Source organism: Camelina sativa, chromosome 8 (assembly GCF_030686135.1).
Source record: "Camelina sativa cultivar CO46 ecotype springtype chromosome 8, ASM3068613v1".
NCBI classification, from domain to species: domain Eukaryota; kingdom Viridiplantae; phylum Streptophyta; class Magnoliopsida; order Brassicales; family Brassicaceae; genus Camelina; species Camelina sativa.
Genome location: NC_141887.1, coordinates 24,116,893 through 24,133,192, shown reverse-complemented (window position 1 = coordinate 24,133,192; position 16,300 = coordinate 24,116,893). Strand labels below are relative to the sequence as shown.

At 39.6% G+C, this 16,300-nt stretch overlaps 6 protein-coding genes and 1 non-coding gene across 11 annotated transcripts; 5 read left to right on the top strand and 2 right to left on the bottom strand.

Annotated features, from left to right (window-relative positions):
• Positions 1 to 792: 792 nt before the first annotated feature.
• Positions 793 to 1,752, top strand: LOC104709780 (ubiquitin domain-containing protein 7SL RNA2-like). The gene has a single exon (XM_010426340.1). It carries the CDS (start codon positions 793 to 795, stop codon positions 1,750 to 1,752), a length of 960 nt encoding a protein of 319 aa, XP_010424642.1.
• Positions 1,753 to 2,363: 611 nt separating this feature from the next.
• Positions 2,364 to 3,107, top strand: LOC104709779 (ubiquitin domain-containing protein 7SL RNA1-like). Its single transcript, XM_087461287.1, has 2 exons — positions 2,364 to 2,687; positions 2,727 to 3,107. The coding sequence occupies exons 1-2, from the start codon at positions 2,364 to 2,366 to the stop codon at positions 3,105 to 3,107; spliced, it is 705 nt and encodes a 234-aa protein (XP_087317413.1).
• Positions 3,108 to 3,810: 703 nt separating this feature from the next.
• On the bottom strand, positions 3,811 to 4,117 carry LOC147940399 (signal recognition particle RNA). The gene has a single exon (XR_015564845.1).
• Positions 4,118 to 4,726: 609 nt separating this feature from the next.
• On the bottom strand, positions 4,727 to 6,827 carry LOC104707787 (auxin-binding protein 1). The gene is made up of 5 exons (XM_010424211.3): positions 6,161 to 6,827; positions 5,816 to 5,922; positions 5,537 to 5,737; positions 5,068 to 5,132; positions 4,727 to 4,987 (listed from the first exon to the last, which is right to left on the bottom strand). Exons 1-5 carry the CDS (start codon positions 6,351 to 6,353, stop codon positions 4,882 to 4,884), a joined length of 672 nt encoding a protein of 223 aa, XP_010422513.2. The 5' UTR covers positions 6,354 to 6,827; the 3' UTR covers positions 4,727 to 4,881.
• A 6-nt stretch (positions 6,828 to 6,833) lies between these two features.
• Positions 6,834 to 8,577, top strand: LOC104707786 (transcription termination factor MTERF4, chloroplastic). Its single transcript, XM_010424209.2, has one exon. It carries the CDS (start codon positions 6,834 to 6,836, stop codon positions 8,448 to 8,450), a length of 1,617 nt encoding a protein of 538 aa, XP_010422511.1. The 3' UTR covers positions 8,451 to 8,577.
• Positions 8,578 to 8,630: 53 nt separating this feature from the next.
• On the top strand, positions 8,631 to 12,283 carry LOC104707785 (putative E3 ubiquitin-protein ligase RF298). 5 transcript variants are annotated; one of them, XR_015563829.1, is made up of 4 exons: positions 8,631 to 8,884; positions 9,232 to 11,167; positions 11,284 to 11,452; positions 11,563 to 12,283. XR_015563829.1 is itself a non-coding variant. In XM_010424206.3 (3 exons), the coding sequence occupies exons 2-3, from the start codon at positions 9,239 to 9,241 to the stop codon at positions 12,094 to 12,096; spliced, it is 2,463 nt and encodes an 820-aa protein (XP_010422508.1). In that variant the 5' UTR covers positions 8,631 to 8,884; positions 9,232 to 9,238; the 3' UTR covers positions 12,097 to 12,283. The 5 variants fall into 5 exon arrangements, 3 of the variants coding, with proteins under 3 accessions (XP_010422508.1, XP_087317732.1, XP_087317734.1); XR_015563830.1 differs by having other exon boundaries at positions 8,654 to 9,089; XM_010424206.3 differs by lacking the exon at positions 11,284 to 11,452.
• Positions 12,284 to 14,446: 2,163 nt separating this feature from the next.
• LOC104714854 (uncharacterized) lies at positions 14,447 to 16,288 on the top strand. Its single transcript, XM_010432331.3, has one exon. It carries the CDS (start codon positions 14,934 to 14,936, stop codon positions 16,110 to 16,112), a length of 1,179 nt encoding a protein of 392 aa, XP_010430633.2. The 5' UTR covers positions 14,447 to 14,933; the 3' UTR covers positions 16,113 to 16,288.
• The last annotated feature ends 12 nt before the right edge of the window (positions 16,289 to 16,300 follow it).

Sequence of the window (16,300 nt, the reverse complement as noted above, 5' to 3'; positions counted from 1 at the left end):
AAACCAAAGATCACATTAATTAATCATTAAGATCACTCTGCAACGTAACATTGTGTGTATTATGGTATGAACAAAAACTTTAAAAGTTATGGATTCAAAAAGTTCTCATTAAGAAGTTAATCAAACTGCTGCTGCGGATACTTGACAAGTTATATATGCCAGTGCCATGACTCACTCTGTTTGTGCTCTGTTTTGGCCTCGGGCTTTGATTTAAAGCTCTGTCTTCTAGGGATTCTTGGACGCATTGCAGCAGTGTATGGATAGTAGGAACAGTCTATTGATATCATGTTAATATCAGTAAGAATTTTTTGGACAAAGATGTGACATAAGACATGTAGCACATGTAAGCAATTTTAAGGAAAATACTATGCGTTGCTTTTGTGTGCATACGAAATCAGATGTTATAGCTACATCCGTTATTTAAAGAGACAAAGAAGCATTATACAGTCTTTTAGCTGATCATGCTTGAACCCAGCTTAACTCTCTGCAATCTCCTCCTTCCTTATACGTACCGTTCAGTCTTTCTTGAAGTTCCTTGCTTTTATCGAAATTGTCTTTTTCGTCTCATAGCTTTATGTAAATAAGAAACTTTGTTCAAAACGAGGCCTTTGATTAACTTAAACAACACGTAAACAAGAAGGTTGAAATTGTGCCAGGCCCAAACCTGACCCATTTTATACGTGAATCAAATGATATCTAAACCAAATTGTGAGGAAAAGTTTTCGTCGCAAATCAGCATTCTCTCTCTCTCTCTCTTTCTCTTCACTTCCTTCTTCACGCATTGATACAAGTATGAAGGTGACCGTCAAGAATCATGGTAATGAAGTCTGCGTTATCGAAGTGTTTAACTTTGATACATTGTTAGCTATCAAAGAGAAGATAGAGAGGAATCTAGGTATTCCTGTTTCCAAACAAACCCTTTTCTTTAAAGGCAAGCTTCTTCTTCAAGACCACCTTAATGCTGCACAATGTAAGATCGTCAACAATTCTAGTCTCGAACTATTCTCCTCTTCTTACCGTTATAACCCTAATCACAACAACGACGATCAAGTTCTTCATCAAACCCAGCAATCTCCAGCACCGTCAAACTTAACCCGTCAGATCATTCACGGTCATCAAGATTGGCCGGTGATGGTGAGGAGCAGCAACAATGAATCATCACTGCCGTCAAATCTGAGTGGAGAGTTACTTGGTACTCAAGATGTTTTGCCGCCTGTGACGGTTGGGAGCAGCAGTTACAGGAGTGAAGCTGTTCGAACCGAGAAATCTCCAGTGACATCAGATTCAGTTGAAGAGTTCCTTGGTCAAGATTGGTCTAAGATAACCCTAAAGAACAACAACAATGAACCACTATCGTTACGTGAAGTAGAAGAGTTACTTGGCCTTCAAGATACTTTGCCGCCTGTGCAATCTTCAACGTCAGACTCAGTCAAGGAGATCATTAACATTCCAGGTTCTCCTGTGAAGAAGAAGATCAAGATCATCCCGTTCCCGTCGATAAAGCTGACAGTATTCGTGCAGCCATTTGAAGAGACCAGAAAGATTCGAATGGAGGTTAACACAAATGATAGAATTAAAGAACTGAGGAAAGAGCTGGTTGAGATGCAAAAGAGGGGTGAGTTAGATCTGCCTCACCAAGGGTATTTCTTTGTTCACAAACTGAAACCATTGGCCGAAACTATGACATTCTTCTGGTACGGTGTTGCTGAGGGCGATACAATTGAGATTTCCCGCACAGCTGGTTATCCATGATCTCCTTGTGGTGTGCAGTCTCCTCTTTTCTTATAGTTTTAAAATTTTCTTGCTTCGTTCTAACTTTACAGCTTTCTCTGCAAATATGCTAAGACATGTTAATTTACCAATATGATGAGGTGAAAGAAGAGAAACTAGTCCTTGTAGAGTTACATCTTGTCGAAATCAGCTATCAAGCTTCACTTTAAGCTCTTGTGCATTCGGATGGTCTAATTTACATTTTTCTGTTTTGATACAATGATATTAGTTAATGATCTGGCATTACACAAACAAGTATAAAGATCAAATGTTGAATCTCTTTTATGGATAGAACAGGTCAAAAGAGAGTAAAGTTTCTTGCTTTTATTCAAAAACTAAAACCAACAAAAAAATCACAACACCAAAAACACTATGCAACAAACGCTGCGTTTCAACGCATTTCGATTTTTTACACAGCGAATGTTAAATTGATACCGTTGGATCGTTTTAGTAAATTGGTAAAAACCGACGGTTAAGATTCTCATCGATTTGATGATATAAAAACCGATTCGTGAGGAATCTTTCTTTACAAGTCATCAGTTTCTCTCTTCTTCAACAGTCTCCATAGATCTTGAAACACCATTGGTACAGTGATGAAGCTGTTCGTCGAGACTCAGAGTGGCTCATCCTTCGAGATTGAAGTGGATCACAAGGATACACTGTCAGAGGTCAAACAGAAGATCGAGAAGTGTCAACGTATCCTTGTTTCCAAACAAACCCTTCTCTTCGACGGCATAGTTCTTCAAGACGATCTTAATGTCGAACAATACAAGATCGTCTACGAATCTCGTCTCCAACTCTTCGTGTCTCCAGACCATAACCTTAATCACAATCAACCCGAGCAATCTCCTCCACCGTCAAACTCGACAGAACAGATCATCGCCGGTCATGATCAAGATTCGACTGCAACAGAAAATGTCATCAACCCTTATTATCAAGATTCGACTGTGCCTCAGACCGAGCAATCTCCATCGTCAAACTCAGTCGAAGAGATGATCACTAACATTCAAGATTCGTCTGTGAAGGAGAGAATCCGGAACAAAAGGATTGTCGTATACGTTTTGCCGTATTCAGGTGAGAGTGAAGCTGCCAAGGAGATTCCGGTGGCTGTGAGTGTGAAGATGAACGATAACGTGGAAGAACTGAGGAACGAGTTGGTTAAGATAGACGAGAGGGGTGAGTTGAATCTGCCTGAAGAAGGGTATTTTCTTATACACAAAAACAGAGTACTGAACGAGAATCTCTCATTCTGGGTGGTTGGTGTTGATCACGAAGATACAATTCAGATCCTTCCTACACATCTTACTCGTGGCTCTTTTATCCTTGACTCTTCTTAATTCACATTTCTTTGGTTAGCAAACATTAAGTATGGTTCATTGTATAACCTATTGAAGGTTTCAACTCTCTGCAGTTTCGTCTTTCTTAAAGTCTCTTGCTTTGTTCAAACTTAGTTTTCTTTACGTTTCACAGCTTTAGTCATTGCACAATCCGAGTTTGTTTCTATGTGTTCACTCTTAAAACATAAACCCTAAACCCTAAACTGGCTAGAAAAGGCAGTAAATTAAAAAAGAGGGGGAAAAAATGGTGGTTCAGCTGAGGTCGAACAAACAGGCCATAGTGGCTCTGGGCGGCGCTGAGCTGTGAACCGTCCACTGCTGTAAGCGGGAAGTAATCGCTGCTCTGTGAAGCCAGCCTCACGCATTACCCTCATTCTGGGTGGTTGGTGTTGATCACGAAGATACAATTCAGATCCTTCCTACACATCTTACTCGTGGCTCTTTTATCCTTGACTCTTCTTAATTCACATTTCTTTGGTTAGCAAACATTAAGTATGGTTCATTGTATAACCTATTGAAGGTTTCAACTCTCTGCAGTTTCGTCTTTCTTAAAGTCTCTTGCTTTGTTCAAACTTAGTTTTCTTTACGTTTCACAGCTTTAGTCATTGCACAATCCGAGTTTGTTTCTATGTGTTCACTCTTAAAACATAAACCCTAAACCCTAAACTGGCTAGAAAAGGCAGTAAATTAAAAAAGAGGGGGAAAAAATGGTGGTTCAGCTGAGGTCGAACAAACAGGCCATAGTGGCTCTGGGCGGCGCTGAGCTGTGAACCGTCCACTGCTGTAAGCGGGAAGTAATCGCTGCTCTGTGAAGCCAGCCTCACGCATTACCCTCCAACTTTAGAACCCGCCTGAGCCGAGCCTTCGCTCAACCCACACGGACAACTCACAGCTTGGACTGGGCAGCTCAGAAACCATGCCGACACCAGAACCGGCCTGAGGAACCGAACCAGTGTTCCACCATCTTATAGTCCCCACTTGGGTTACAAGCTCTCGTTACTTAGTTCGACGGTATACACTTCATCTTGTGTCATATATAAACAAACACAAAATGTGTAAAGTGACCGATGTGGGACAAAAGACTCTTACATTTCGCTTTGATTCATGAATTATCATTTTTGTAGGCCAAAGCCTAATAAAAAGGCCCAATAGTGAAACTGAAGTGGTTGGCTTTGTTAGTTTGAATTGGACATCGAACCAATTCGGCCACTATTTGAGAGTGTCATTGATAACTTTCACACATGGACACTCATCACAGAGTACAAGAGACAAAACAAATGGTTGCATCACCACTTTCTTTATGTCCCAAGACGCATAAAGCTTTCTATGATTTCGATGTCTAGACATCTTATTTATGTCCCAAGTTAGGTCTTCTTCATCTTCCATCTTTTGGGTGATACCATAGTGGTAATCACACAATGTGATTGGTGAAATCATTATTATTCCGAAAATTAGAAACAATAACCAAGATTTAGTGATTCAAGCCTTTTGCATATTTCGCCACTTGGATTTAGAAGAAGAAAAATGTAAAAGTAAGTGAAACTCTTTGTTTTTTTTTTTCAACCGTAATCAAGATGTGAACAATTACATATTTTCATGACCAATAAGACTCGCTTGACTTGACAAAAATCAAAGATTGAACATTCAATTACTTTCTGGTAACATCATTCATGTAAAATTCTTGTTTACCAACATCAACGTAGTGTCACAAAACCTTAACTATATATTAACTATCTAAAGATTGTGCTAAGTTTTGGCCTCGGACATCATTGCTTTAAAGCTCGTCTTTTAGCGATTCTTGAAGGCATTGCTCATCCCAATAGTAAGGGAACTTCAACCTCGCAGCAGTGTGTGGCATAAACCAGTCATCGTAGGTGAAGCTGTTTAAAAAATCGATTGTCCATATGATTAGTAGAATGAAATATCTATCTATAAGCCAATTTTGGGAGATGTTACATACACTTTAATAGGCGGCCGAGATATAATAACCAACACTTGCAAGTCTTCATGACCCGTGTTCTTGACCTGTAAGAACCGTAATGGACGATTGTGAGCTAGTTCCCATATGATAAACCTAATAGAGTTTTTAGCATAAGAAAAAAAACAAAACACTTTCTCTGATCTATAATGATATACAGCGTCTGTGAATAAGGTGCTCATCTAAATCTAATAGTGACATAAGACATGCAGCACATGTAATACACTCAAACCATTTTAGGGAAATTACAATGTATTTGTTCAAATGTTATTCTAAGTTAACATCTGTGCATTCGACAATGGACTGTTTATCATCAGCCTTACATGGAGTTTTTTTTGCTCTTAATCAAGATTACAATTAAAGGTCAAACAAACTAGGATATCAAAGTCTAAGACTCAAGGAAAGAGCCAAATCATCATCTGGAAACGATGTGGGAGGTAGAAAGACATACCTGATGAGCATCATTGATGGGAATATGAAGCGTACTGTTAGCAAAGATAGGAAATTCAATTGGTTTCCCAGGGAAATTTCCATGTGTTTCAGCGAGATACAGAGTACCACTGCCCTTGAGGACAACAAAAACCTCTTCACAGGAGTGCCTGTGAATTGGCGTCTCTGAACCTGGTGCAAATGTTTGAAGCCATATCTCCACCTGGAAATCAGTAGCGCGATTCAGTGTTACTGTTTCCAACAATGGAAAAAAAAAAACAGCAATGGCTTTGATCATTACCTCTTTCATTCCATGTAATACGGAGCCAGCAATAGTCATGTGAGAAAGACCAGGTCTTCCATAGCTATCCTGAGGAAGATCACTAATATTCCTCAAGATTGGCAAACCTAGATTCACCATTCACCACTCAACCAGTGAAAAAAGAAAACATCAGAATTTCTCAAGTGTCTATATCTAAGCTACAGATCGATGAAATTGCAGTGAATCTCACTCCAAAACATTCATAGAATAACTTACACAAATCAGAGAACACGAGATCGACAGAAAAAAACCTTATGAGTTAGATTCAGAGCAATAATCCGTATTAACTAGATGGAGTAGAGGAGAAAAAACCGCGAAACTTACCATTGATGGGACAAGGAGCTCCTAGAGTAGTATCAGAGAAGTAGAACAGAAGAAGCGCGGCGGAGAATACGGCAGCGATCGGAGATGACGAAGCGGAACCAACCGAAATTACGATCATTTTCTCGATGCTTCGTCCAAACGAAGCCCTCACAACTGCTAAAATGAATTGAGATACTTCGAAATAGCCCCGCATCTTTATATTTTTCTTTAGAAGCCCCCAAAACTATTAAAAGCACCATAATTGATCGCGGACGTATGGGTTAGTGAGAACATTTCGGATAATTTGGGGGAAATAATGGAAAATACTATATAATAAGGACTTAGAGTGTCAATAATTCGGATAAATCAATTTCAATGGAGAGTGATGAGGATTCTCTTATTTCTCCTGTGAAAAAAGAAAAAAAAAACCCTTACCCGCTCCTCTAAAACCCTCGTCTCCGGTGAGATTTCAATTTCAATTTCAATTTCAATTTCAATTGTACGTTGCTCCAATTCTTCTTCTTCTCCTCTAGATTGACATAGTTTATGTGGCTTGCTTCTAATTAGGTTTATGTTTTCTGGTTCGTTGTTGTTAACTACTCCTGAATTGTTTGAATTGATCCTGTTCAGGTTTCTGGGTTTAGTACGAATTGGTATGATTTAGCGTGTTCTTCCGTTTTTTTGTAGGTAAAGGATGAATATTAGGTTCTGTAGCGGCTTCACAAAACCTGGGTTTTTGCTAGTTCATTTTGAGCCACCGTCGTTTTTTGCCGTTAGATCTCGTTCGCTCTCTGATTCCACTTATGGAAACTTATGCAACCACAAGAAGAGACTTGGTCTAACAGTTCAATGCGCTATTGCGAATCGGAGATTCTCTTCACGTTCTGTGGATTCACCGAGAAGAGAAAGGTCGTCTCGTTCTACTTCTTCTTCGGGACGGGATAGGGATAAGGATAAGGGAAGAGGTTCTCAGTCTTTGTATAGTCGTCCTAGTTTGTTAGATATGAATAAAGATAAAGCTGCTAACCGTGCTAAGGTTTATGAGTTCTTGGGTGGGATTGGGATTGTTCCTGATGAGCTTGATGGTCTTGAACTCCCTGTTACAGCTGATGTGATGAAAGAGCGTGTGGAGTTTCTTCACAAGTTGGGGCTTACTATTGAAGATATCAACAATTACCCTCTTGTTCTTGGTTGTAGCGTGAAGAAGAACATGGTTCCGGTTCTTGATTATCTCGGGAAGCTAGGCGTGAGGAAATCGACTTTCACTGAGTTTCTTAGAAGATACCCGCAGGTTCTTCACGCTAGTGTTGTTATAGATCTTGCACCTGTGGTTAAGTATCTTCAAGGACTGGATATTAAACCGACTGATGTACCTCGGGTGCTTGAGAGGTATCCTGAAGTTTTAGGCTTTAAGCTGGAAGGGACTATGAGCACATCAGTCGCTTATTTGGTTGGTATAGGTGTAGCTAGGAGGGAGATTGGCGGTGTTTTAACTCGGTACCCGGAGATCTTGGGAATGAGGGTAGCTCGGATAATTAAGCCTCTCGTGGAGTATCTCGAAGGTCTTGGTATTCCAAAACTAGCTGTAGCTAGGTTGATTGAGAAGCGGCCTCACATTCTTGGGTTCGAATTAGCTGATACGGTGAAACCAAACGTGCAAATCTTGCAAGATTTCAATGTCAGAGAAACATGTCTTCCTTCTATAATTGCACAGTATCCTGAAATCATAGGAATCGATCTGAAACCTAAGCTTGAGACGCAAAAGAAGCTACTTTGTTCAGCCATCGATCTAAACCCAGAGGATATCGGCTCTTTGATCGAGAGAATGCCGCAGTTTGTTAGTCTCAGCGAGTCTCCTATGTTAAAGCACATTGATTTCCTTACCAAGTGTGGGTTTTCAAACGACCAAACGAGGAAAATGGTAGTCGGCTGTCCTCAGGTTCTGGCTTTGAACCTCGGAATTATGAAACTCAGCTTCGAATACTTCAAAAAGGAAATGAGAAGACCACTCCAAGATCTGGTGGATTTCCCCGCGTTCTTTACCTATGGGCTTGAGTCCACTGTAAAGCCGAGGCACAAGAAGATCATCAAGAAAGGAATCAAATGTTCATTGGCTTGGATGCTTAACTGTTCAGATGACAAGTTCGAACAGAGAATGAGCTACGACACAATAGACATAGAAGAGGTGGAATCTGATCCATCTTCTTCTTCTTTTGACATGAGTACATTGATGCAACCTGAGAGAGAGGAACCTGATTCTGATTCCGAGTACGACGAAGAAGAAGATGACGACGACGAGGAGTTTGCGTAAACCGGACTAACGTATAAAAGTTTTGTGTCTTGTTGACCAGATATTATATCATCTGTATCCTTGTATTGATTGATTCTTTTTTGATCATGTTTAGTTGATGATGATATTGATACATAGCAGAACAAAATGGACCAGAAGCTTGTAATGACGAAAATACCCTCAGGGCAAATCAGTAATATTGAGTCTTTTCAACACCAACCCTTGTGTCAAAAAAAGAAAGAAAAAAAAAAAACTCACGATCAATTTTGGTGAGCTCCTTCATCTTCTAGCCACGCACTTGTTCTTCTTCTTCTTCTCCTTCCTTCACAGTGCCCTCTCGCTCTCTGCAACACTCTTTATTTATTTATTATTTATATTCATCGATCCTTCTCTATCTCTCTTTGATCCTCTTCCGATCGTCTTTTTTCCCGCGGTTTCGCCTTCCACCGTTTCCGGTCAGTTCACGACTCCGTGATTTTGTTTTTTTTTTTTTGGGTTGAATGATCAAATGATTTTAGTATTAATCCAGATTCCGATTGCATTCCGATTGAGCTGCTATGTTTGATCAAATCTTATCTGTTTCCGTGGGAGAATTGGGTTGATTTGTCCTGGGGAATTTGGAACGATTGTATTGGAATTTGGGAATAATCGTTCGTCTCTGTGCGTATTTGCATTATCACAAAGCTTCTCCGATACATGTTTCTAGCTTTCCTTGATTGTTTTATTGAATCTGTCACAAGTGATATGGTGTATGAACACCTAATCGTTTTTTGTTTATCTCTGTCACATTTTATAATCTCAGGATCTTAATGGTTGAGAAGCAAGAAGAAGAAATGAATGAGTGTGGTGTTCTCAATGGTGGCAAAGTAGGGACGTCTTCAGTGTCGTCACCACCACAAGAGAAAGGAAGGAAGAACAAGAGAAAGTTAGCTGATCCTTCTCCACAAACTGCTGCTTCCTTGACTGAGTTCCCTCGATATGAGTTACATTCACTCAAGTCTCAAAACCCTTTATGTGAAAACGACTCCAACGGGCAGCTGAAAGCGGAAGAGTCTGAGTCTTTAGGATGGGATGATCCGTTTGCTTGTCAGCTCGAACAGCTTTTATCATCGAGTTTACTCAACCTCTTCCGTAATGCAATGAATCAGATTATGGATTGTGGTTATAGTGAGGATGTTGTTCTCAAAGCTATTTCGAGCAGTAGGCTCTACTGTGGAGGAAATGATCTCGTGTCAAACATTGTTAATGATACCTTGAGTTTTTTGAAGAGTGGGAAAAAAGTTGCTGGTTCGAGAGACTGTGTGTTTCAGGATTTACAACAGCTTGTTGCGTATACATTGGTAGAGAAGATTAGTCTTGTTAGGGAAGTTAGGCCATCGCTGTCAACAGTTGAAGCTATGTGGAGGCTGTTGATGTGTGACTTGAATGTTTTGCAAGCATTTGAAGTGGAAGGAGAAGGAATGGAGGGCTCTTCAGGTTGCAATGCTAATAAAACATCGGAAACTCCAGGTGCCGAGGTTGTTCCTCCAAAATCCACTGACTCAGATAACCCAAAGTCCCCAATGTCCAATACTCAGTGCAATCACAGTGATCCAGTCAAATTTGGGAACTTCCCAAATGTGAACAACTCCAAAAATCCTCATGCTAGTGGAGCAACACCTGGAAAAGAGGTATTTTCTGTTACCAATGCTTCTGCTGAAGGCACTAAAAGTGCATCCCTGACTTCTGTTTCTGATGAAAAATTAGTATCTTGTCGAAAAGGCCGCACCAAAAAAGAATTGGCCATGCTCCGGCAGAAATCATGTGTGGAGAAGATTAGAACTTATAGCAAAGGTGGTGGCTATAAGACGGCAAAGTTTGGTGGTTTCCTTGTGGAGAAAAGAAGCAAAGCAGCTTCTGATTTACTGTCCGCACAAGCAAGAAATTCTTCCTCAAAGATTACAACAACAGAGGTTGTGAAAATTCCTTTAGCTGAGAGTAGTAGTAGCAGCACTCTCTCAACTAGTAACAGTACTAAGTCAGATTCGCCCGCATTAGATGTGAAGGAGTATGTTACTGCATTACCTGCTAATAATGCTCCAGCACCAGTAGCTTCAGATAAGAAGTCCAGTTCTCAGCCTGAAGAAAAGGCTTCTGTATCTACAAAGCCAGCACCAGATTACTATGCTGCAATCCCTTATGATGCATCTCTGGGAATATATGTTCCCCGAAATAAAAGAGATGAATTGATTCTAAAGCTAGTTCCCCGAATGAAAGATCTGCAGAAAGAATTGCAGGACTGGACAGACTGGGCTAATCAGAAAGTAAAGCAGGCTACTGTTAGACTTCTTAAGGACCAACCAGAGCTTAAGGCACTAAGAAAAGAGAAAGAAGAGGCAGAAGAGTTCAGGAAAGAAAAGCAATTACTGGAAGAAAACACTATGAAAAGGAGGTCTGAAATGGAGTTGGCCTTGAATAACGCGACCAACCAGATTGAAAGAGCTAACAACACAGTTCGCAGGCTCGAGCTGGAACAATCTCTGTTAAAGAGAGAGAGAGAAGCTGCTAATATAAGAGCTGCCGAGTCCGCTGAGAGCTGTAGAGAAGCAAAGGAGAGAGTGCAAAGATCGTTGAAAAATGCTCAGTCGTGGGAAGGGCAAAAGGTTTTGTTGCAGGAAGAGCTCAAGAGTCAGAGACACAAGGTGGCAGAGCTGCAGGAAGAAGTTGCCAAGGCAAAAACCCGCCAAAACCAAATAGAGGTTAGCTCCTTGTGTAGACAAAAAGCCTTTGCACGTTTTAGGTCTTCTCGTCTTCGGAGCTGTATTTTATTGTATGGTAACTGATCATATCCTTTCCTCTACAATTATTTTTTCAGGTAATCATTTCATTCTTTTGGCTGGAATATTCACATTTTGGGTTTTTCCCAATGGTTTTCATTGTTTCAAAGGAATAAAGAGAAATTGGAGGAAAAATATGTTCACATCCGAGAGTTTATCTTTTATATACATCTTGTGCCGTGTTCTTTAAATCAAGAATTAACCTTGGTACTGTATTAGAAATTATGTTTCTGATTAACAGTGTAGTCGGTATGAAAAAAGATTGTAGTCTAAGTGTGGAAGTAATGATGAAGACAACTAATGAAACTCAATTGCAGGCTACTTGGAAACAAGAAAAGGCAGCGAAAGGGAAACTCGTTGCACAAGCGGCTGCATTAAAGAAAGAGAGAGGGAAACTGGAAGAATTCGGAAAAGCAGAAGAAGAGCGGATCAAAACAAAAGCAGAGAACGACGTGAAATACTACATTGAGAACATCAAAAGACTTGAAAGCGAGATCTCAAAGCTGGAACTCAAGTCAGACGGCTTGAAGATAGCTGCATTGAAAAAAGGCATAGATGGAAGCAATAACGGTAACAAGAGCGGGATGAATCATACCACCACCACAAAGGCCAACACGATGGCAGGAGCAAAAGTATGGGAGAACAATCACGGGGAAGATTCGAAAATCAAAAGAGAGAGGGAATGTGTGATGTGTTTGTGTGAAGAGATGAGTGTGATATTCTTGCCTTGTGCCCATCAGGTTCTTTGCTCTAAATGTAACCAGCTTCATGAGAAGGAAGCCATGGAAGACTGTCCGTCTTGTCGGGCCAAAATCCAGAGGAGGATCCAGGCTCGTTTTGCTCGCGGGTAAAAAGCTTTCTCTCCGCTCGGGTTTTTTTAATCCATATGGCAATGAAGGTTTTGCTTTGGTTTTGTTTTATCTTTGGACTGCTCTATTCCAAGTTATACACATCTTGTAAAGAGTGACTTCACAATTTGCTCATTTTCTATATATCCCTCAAAGAATAAATGGAGGAAGCTCTTCCAACTTTCTTCTCTATCAACATCGTTGATTATTAATCGTCTATCTCTGAGGTTCTTTGAAATTGTCCTAAACCACCTAACACATGTTTCTCTGAATTTGCTTTGATGATGAGACTTTGGCTTTTTCTTGTTTTTTCCATTAAACTTTTGGAGTCTTGGAAGCAAAACTAAACTCTGGAAGACTGGAACCAAAGTAAAACCTTAATATTCATTCTCTACGTGACACGTAAATGCTCCAAAAATTAATATACCTCATTTTTTATTAACAACCACATGCATTTTGAATAATAACATGGTCGCAACGCTATTACACATATAAATTACTAGATTACAAACACCAATCCATAGTTTTCTTTTCCCCTTTTTGCCACAAAAGAAATCTACAAAACTTGTTTGCAACGTTAACATAATTTTTTTTTTTTAATAGGGATTATGCTTAATTTCAACTTTTTAAGTTTTTGTTTGATATGTATTGTTGAATACGATCAATATACTAATGATTAATGGTATTAACGTATATTTTATTTATCTATATACCTTTAAGCAGAGCCGTGGCTATGTACAAAAAAAATAAACATTCGCTTCCGGCCTTTTATTTTTGAAAGAATTTTAAGGCCTTATTTTCTTAAGTTTGTTAATTATATTATGGCTAAATAAAAAAATTTCTATATATTACAGAAGAAAAAAAGAGAATCACCGTTGTTTAAACTTTTCACTTTATATTTTTACCATGTTTTATCTTTTTTTTCTTCTTCTTCAGTTAAAATAACAGAAAATACTAAATATTTTTCATGTTTGGTTTCTAAATCCACTTTGTAAATCTCATGTTTTTGGTCTGTTTTGATACTTTTTGTTTTGAATTAAAGCCTTTTTTTTTAGTATTGCTTCTGGTCCATGTAACTCTTGGCACGGCTCTGCCTTTAAACTTACATTTTAGCAACAGGTATACTCTCGAGTTTTAGCCACTATGACATTTTATATGACCAATTAATTATCCATCGATGCTTTAAGATATGGATTTTGATTAATGATTTTTCCAATGGCAATGACTTCTATACACTCATTTTAGAGTTTGATAGTACTCTTTCTTTGTGTGTTTAGCCGGAAAGCAAGCAAAACGCATTATTCCCGACATAAAATTACATTATTATAAGAGACGTATGTGACGCTTTTTATCATCACTACGTGTGGATGAATCAACCTTTTTAATAAATTTTTCTTTATCAAAATACACAAATGGTTAAATTTTAATGCATGGGTTCATTAGTCTCGTAGGTAAATGATTAGCCATTGAATTAAATGGTACAACCATGATGAAATATAGGATTTGATGCGTCCTAATATGTATTCTAAGTTGAAAATTTACTCCAATTTAAGAATTAATCATTTTAACTATATCGTTGTGAAAATAATAACAACTAATACCTATAGGTCGAATTTGTACTCATTGTATAGGTAATCATTAGAAGCCGTATTTTTTTTTTGGTTAGGTATAAGTATATAACTATGGAGCATAAAGAAATGAACAAGCAGATGGAGTGAAAATGACTAGTCACAGAGCATCACTAACATTCATCTCTATTTCCACCATCATCATCAACAAGCCAACATCAAAGATCTATTAGTTAAAAAAAAACATATCTTTGACAACTTTGGTGAGCGCACATCGGTGCGATGTGATCATGACCACTGAGAGGATAGTTTACAAACATACAACAAAACGCACATTCCAACAGGTGTGCAAATTCTCTTTTGGTGGAGTTATGGGGCCATAGAGCTTATAACAATTTCGTCTTTGGCTTTGATCACTTGGAATTATCTCTCTTGGCTACCTCTTTACAGAAATAGAGATCCACCTATAATCTAAATGATTTAAATACGGTACAATAGCATAAGAAAATAAAATTAACATATTACTGTTTGTTAGGTAATTAACGTGTGTGTTTAGAAAACAAAAAAACGAAAAAAAAAAAAATAAGGACGTGTCAACGGACAAAAAGCCTAAAGTACACACATGTCATGTGAGTTACGAACCCACCACCCAGGCGTCAACAAACCCCGCCTAGGCTCCTCTTACTTCCGAACCTGCTGATCTGTCACTCCCGAACCTAAAGGCTCGGACAGCCGTTTTACCTGTTGCATATTCCCGACATAAAATTACATTTTCTTTTATTTTCTGACTGACACAAAAAACGAATCAGAAAATGTAAAAACTAAAACCCACTTCTCACTCTTGTTGTTGCATTTATGACTCTTTCCTTCTTTCTTCACAATCACAATCCCACCCAAAAAAAGTAATCTCAGAAAACAAAAAGCGAGAGGAAGAAGAAGAGAAGAAGAAAGTTTATTCCAGCGCTCTTGATTTCGCTTCCTTCTTAAGCCATTTTGATTACATTTTTTTTTTTGTCTCTCTCACTTCTCTTCAAAGATACCTTCACTTCTCTATATATATTCCTTAAAATTTCCCTCCTGTTTCAGTCATTTGATCGTCACCAGTATCAAAGAAGTCTCAGTTTCAACCACATTACCATCTTCTTTCTAACTCACTCTCACTACCCATTTCTCAATTTCGACGCTTGTTGTTGCGTTTTTTTTTTGTTTATAAAAGTCTCTGTTTTGTTTTTTTTTTTTTTTTTTTTTAATAAAAAAGCTGTAACGGCTACTATGAGATTTGCTACTCTGTTTTGTGTTCTGTTTCTTCTTCTTCGATTTGGTGATGCGATCATCGTCCCAGTTGATTTCTTGGCTCTTCAAGCGATTCGTAAGTCGTTAGATGATTTACCAGGTTCTAATTTCTTCGATTCTTGGGATTTCACCTCAGACCCTTGCAGCTTCGCCGGTGTTTTCTGCGACGGTGATAAAGTAACGGCGCTTAACCTCGGTGATCAAAATGCCGGTTCGCCCGGTTTATCTGGTCAGATTGATCCGGCTATTGGAAAACTCTCTGCTTTAACAGAGCTCTCAATCGTACCGGGTCGGATCATGGGCTCGCTACCGCACACAATCTCGCAGTCGAAGAATCTCCGGTTCCTCGCTATCAGTCGGAATTTTCTCTCCGGCGAGATTCCGGCGAGTCTCGGCGAGCTTACGGGACTCAAAACACTCGATCTGAGCTATAATCAGCTAACCGGGTCGATTCCTCCGTCAATCGGATTCTTACCGGAGCTATCCAATCTGATTCTATGTCACAATCACTTGAACGGATCGATTCCTCAGTTCCTCTCGCAAACGTTAACCCGAATCGATCTCAAACGGAACAATCTCACCGGCGTTATTTCTCCGACGTCTCTTCCCCCGTCGATGCAATACCTCTCGCTCGCTTGGAACCAGTTAACCGGACGAGTAGACCGGGTTTTACTCAGATTAAACCAGCTCAATTACCTCGATCTCAGCTTAAACCGGTTCACCGGCGCAATCCCCGGTCAGATCTTCACCTTCCCGATAACCAACCTCCAATTACAACGCAATTTCTTCTACGGCGCGATTCAACCGGCGAATGAAGTAACGATTCCGACCGTCGATTTAAGCTACAACAGATTCTCCGGCGAGCTTTCGCCGCTTCTCTCCAACGTACAGAATCTATACCTGAACAATAACCGGTTCACCGGTCAAGTCCCGGTTAGCTTCGTGGATCGGTTATTGGCAGCGAATATACAAACACTCTACCTCCAACACAACTTCTTCACGGGGATACAGATTAGCCCGGCGGCGGATATCCCGGTGAGCAGCTCGCTGTGTCTACAATACAACTGTATGGTGCTACCGGTACAGACGCCGTGTCCGGTTAAGGCCGGTTCGCAGAAAACAAGACCCACAACGCAGTGCAACGAGTGGCGAGGGTAGAAACGTAATTCCGGCAGTTATTTATTTCTCTCCGGTTATTTTGTTATAACTCTCTTTTCGAGTTTCGATGGTCGCAAAAAAACAAAAAAAAAATAACGATTTGTTTATTCGTTGGTGACTTTGTGAATGTGGTGTAATGATAATGATGATGATTCGAATAAAATGAGTAACGCCTATATTATCATGCA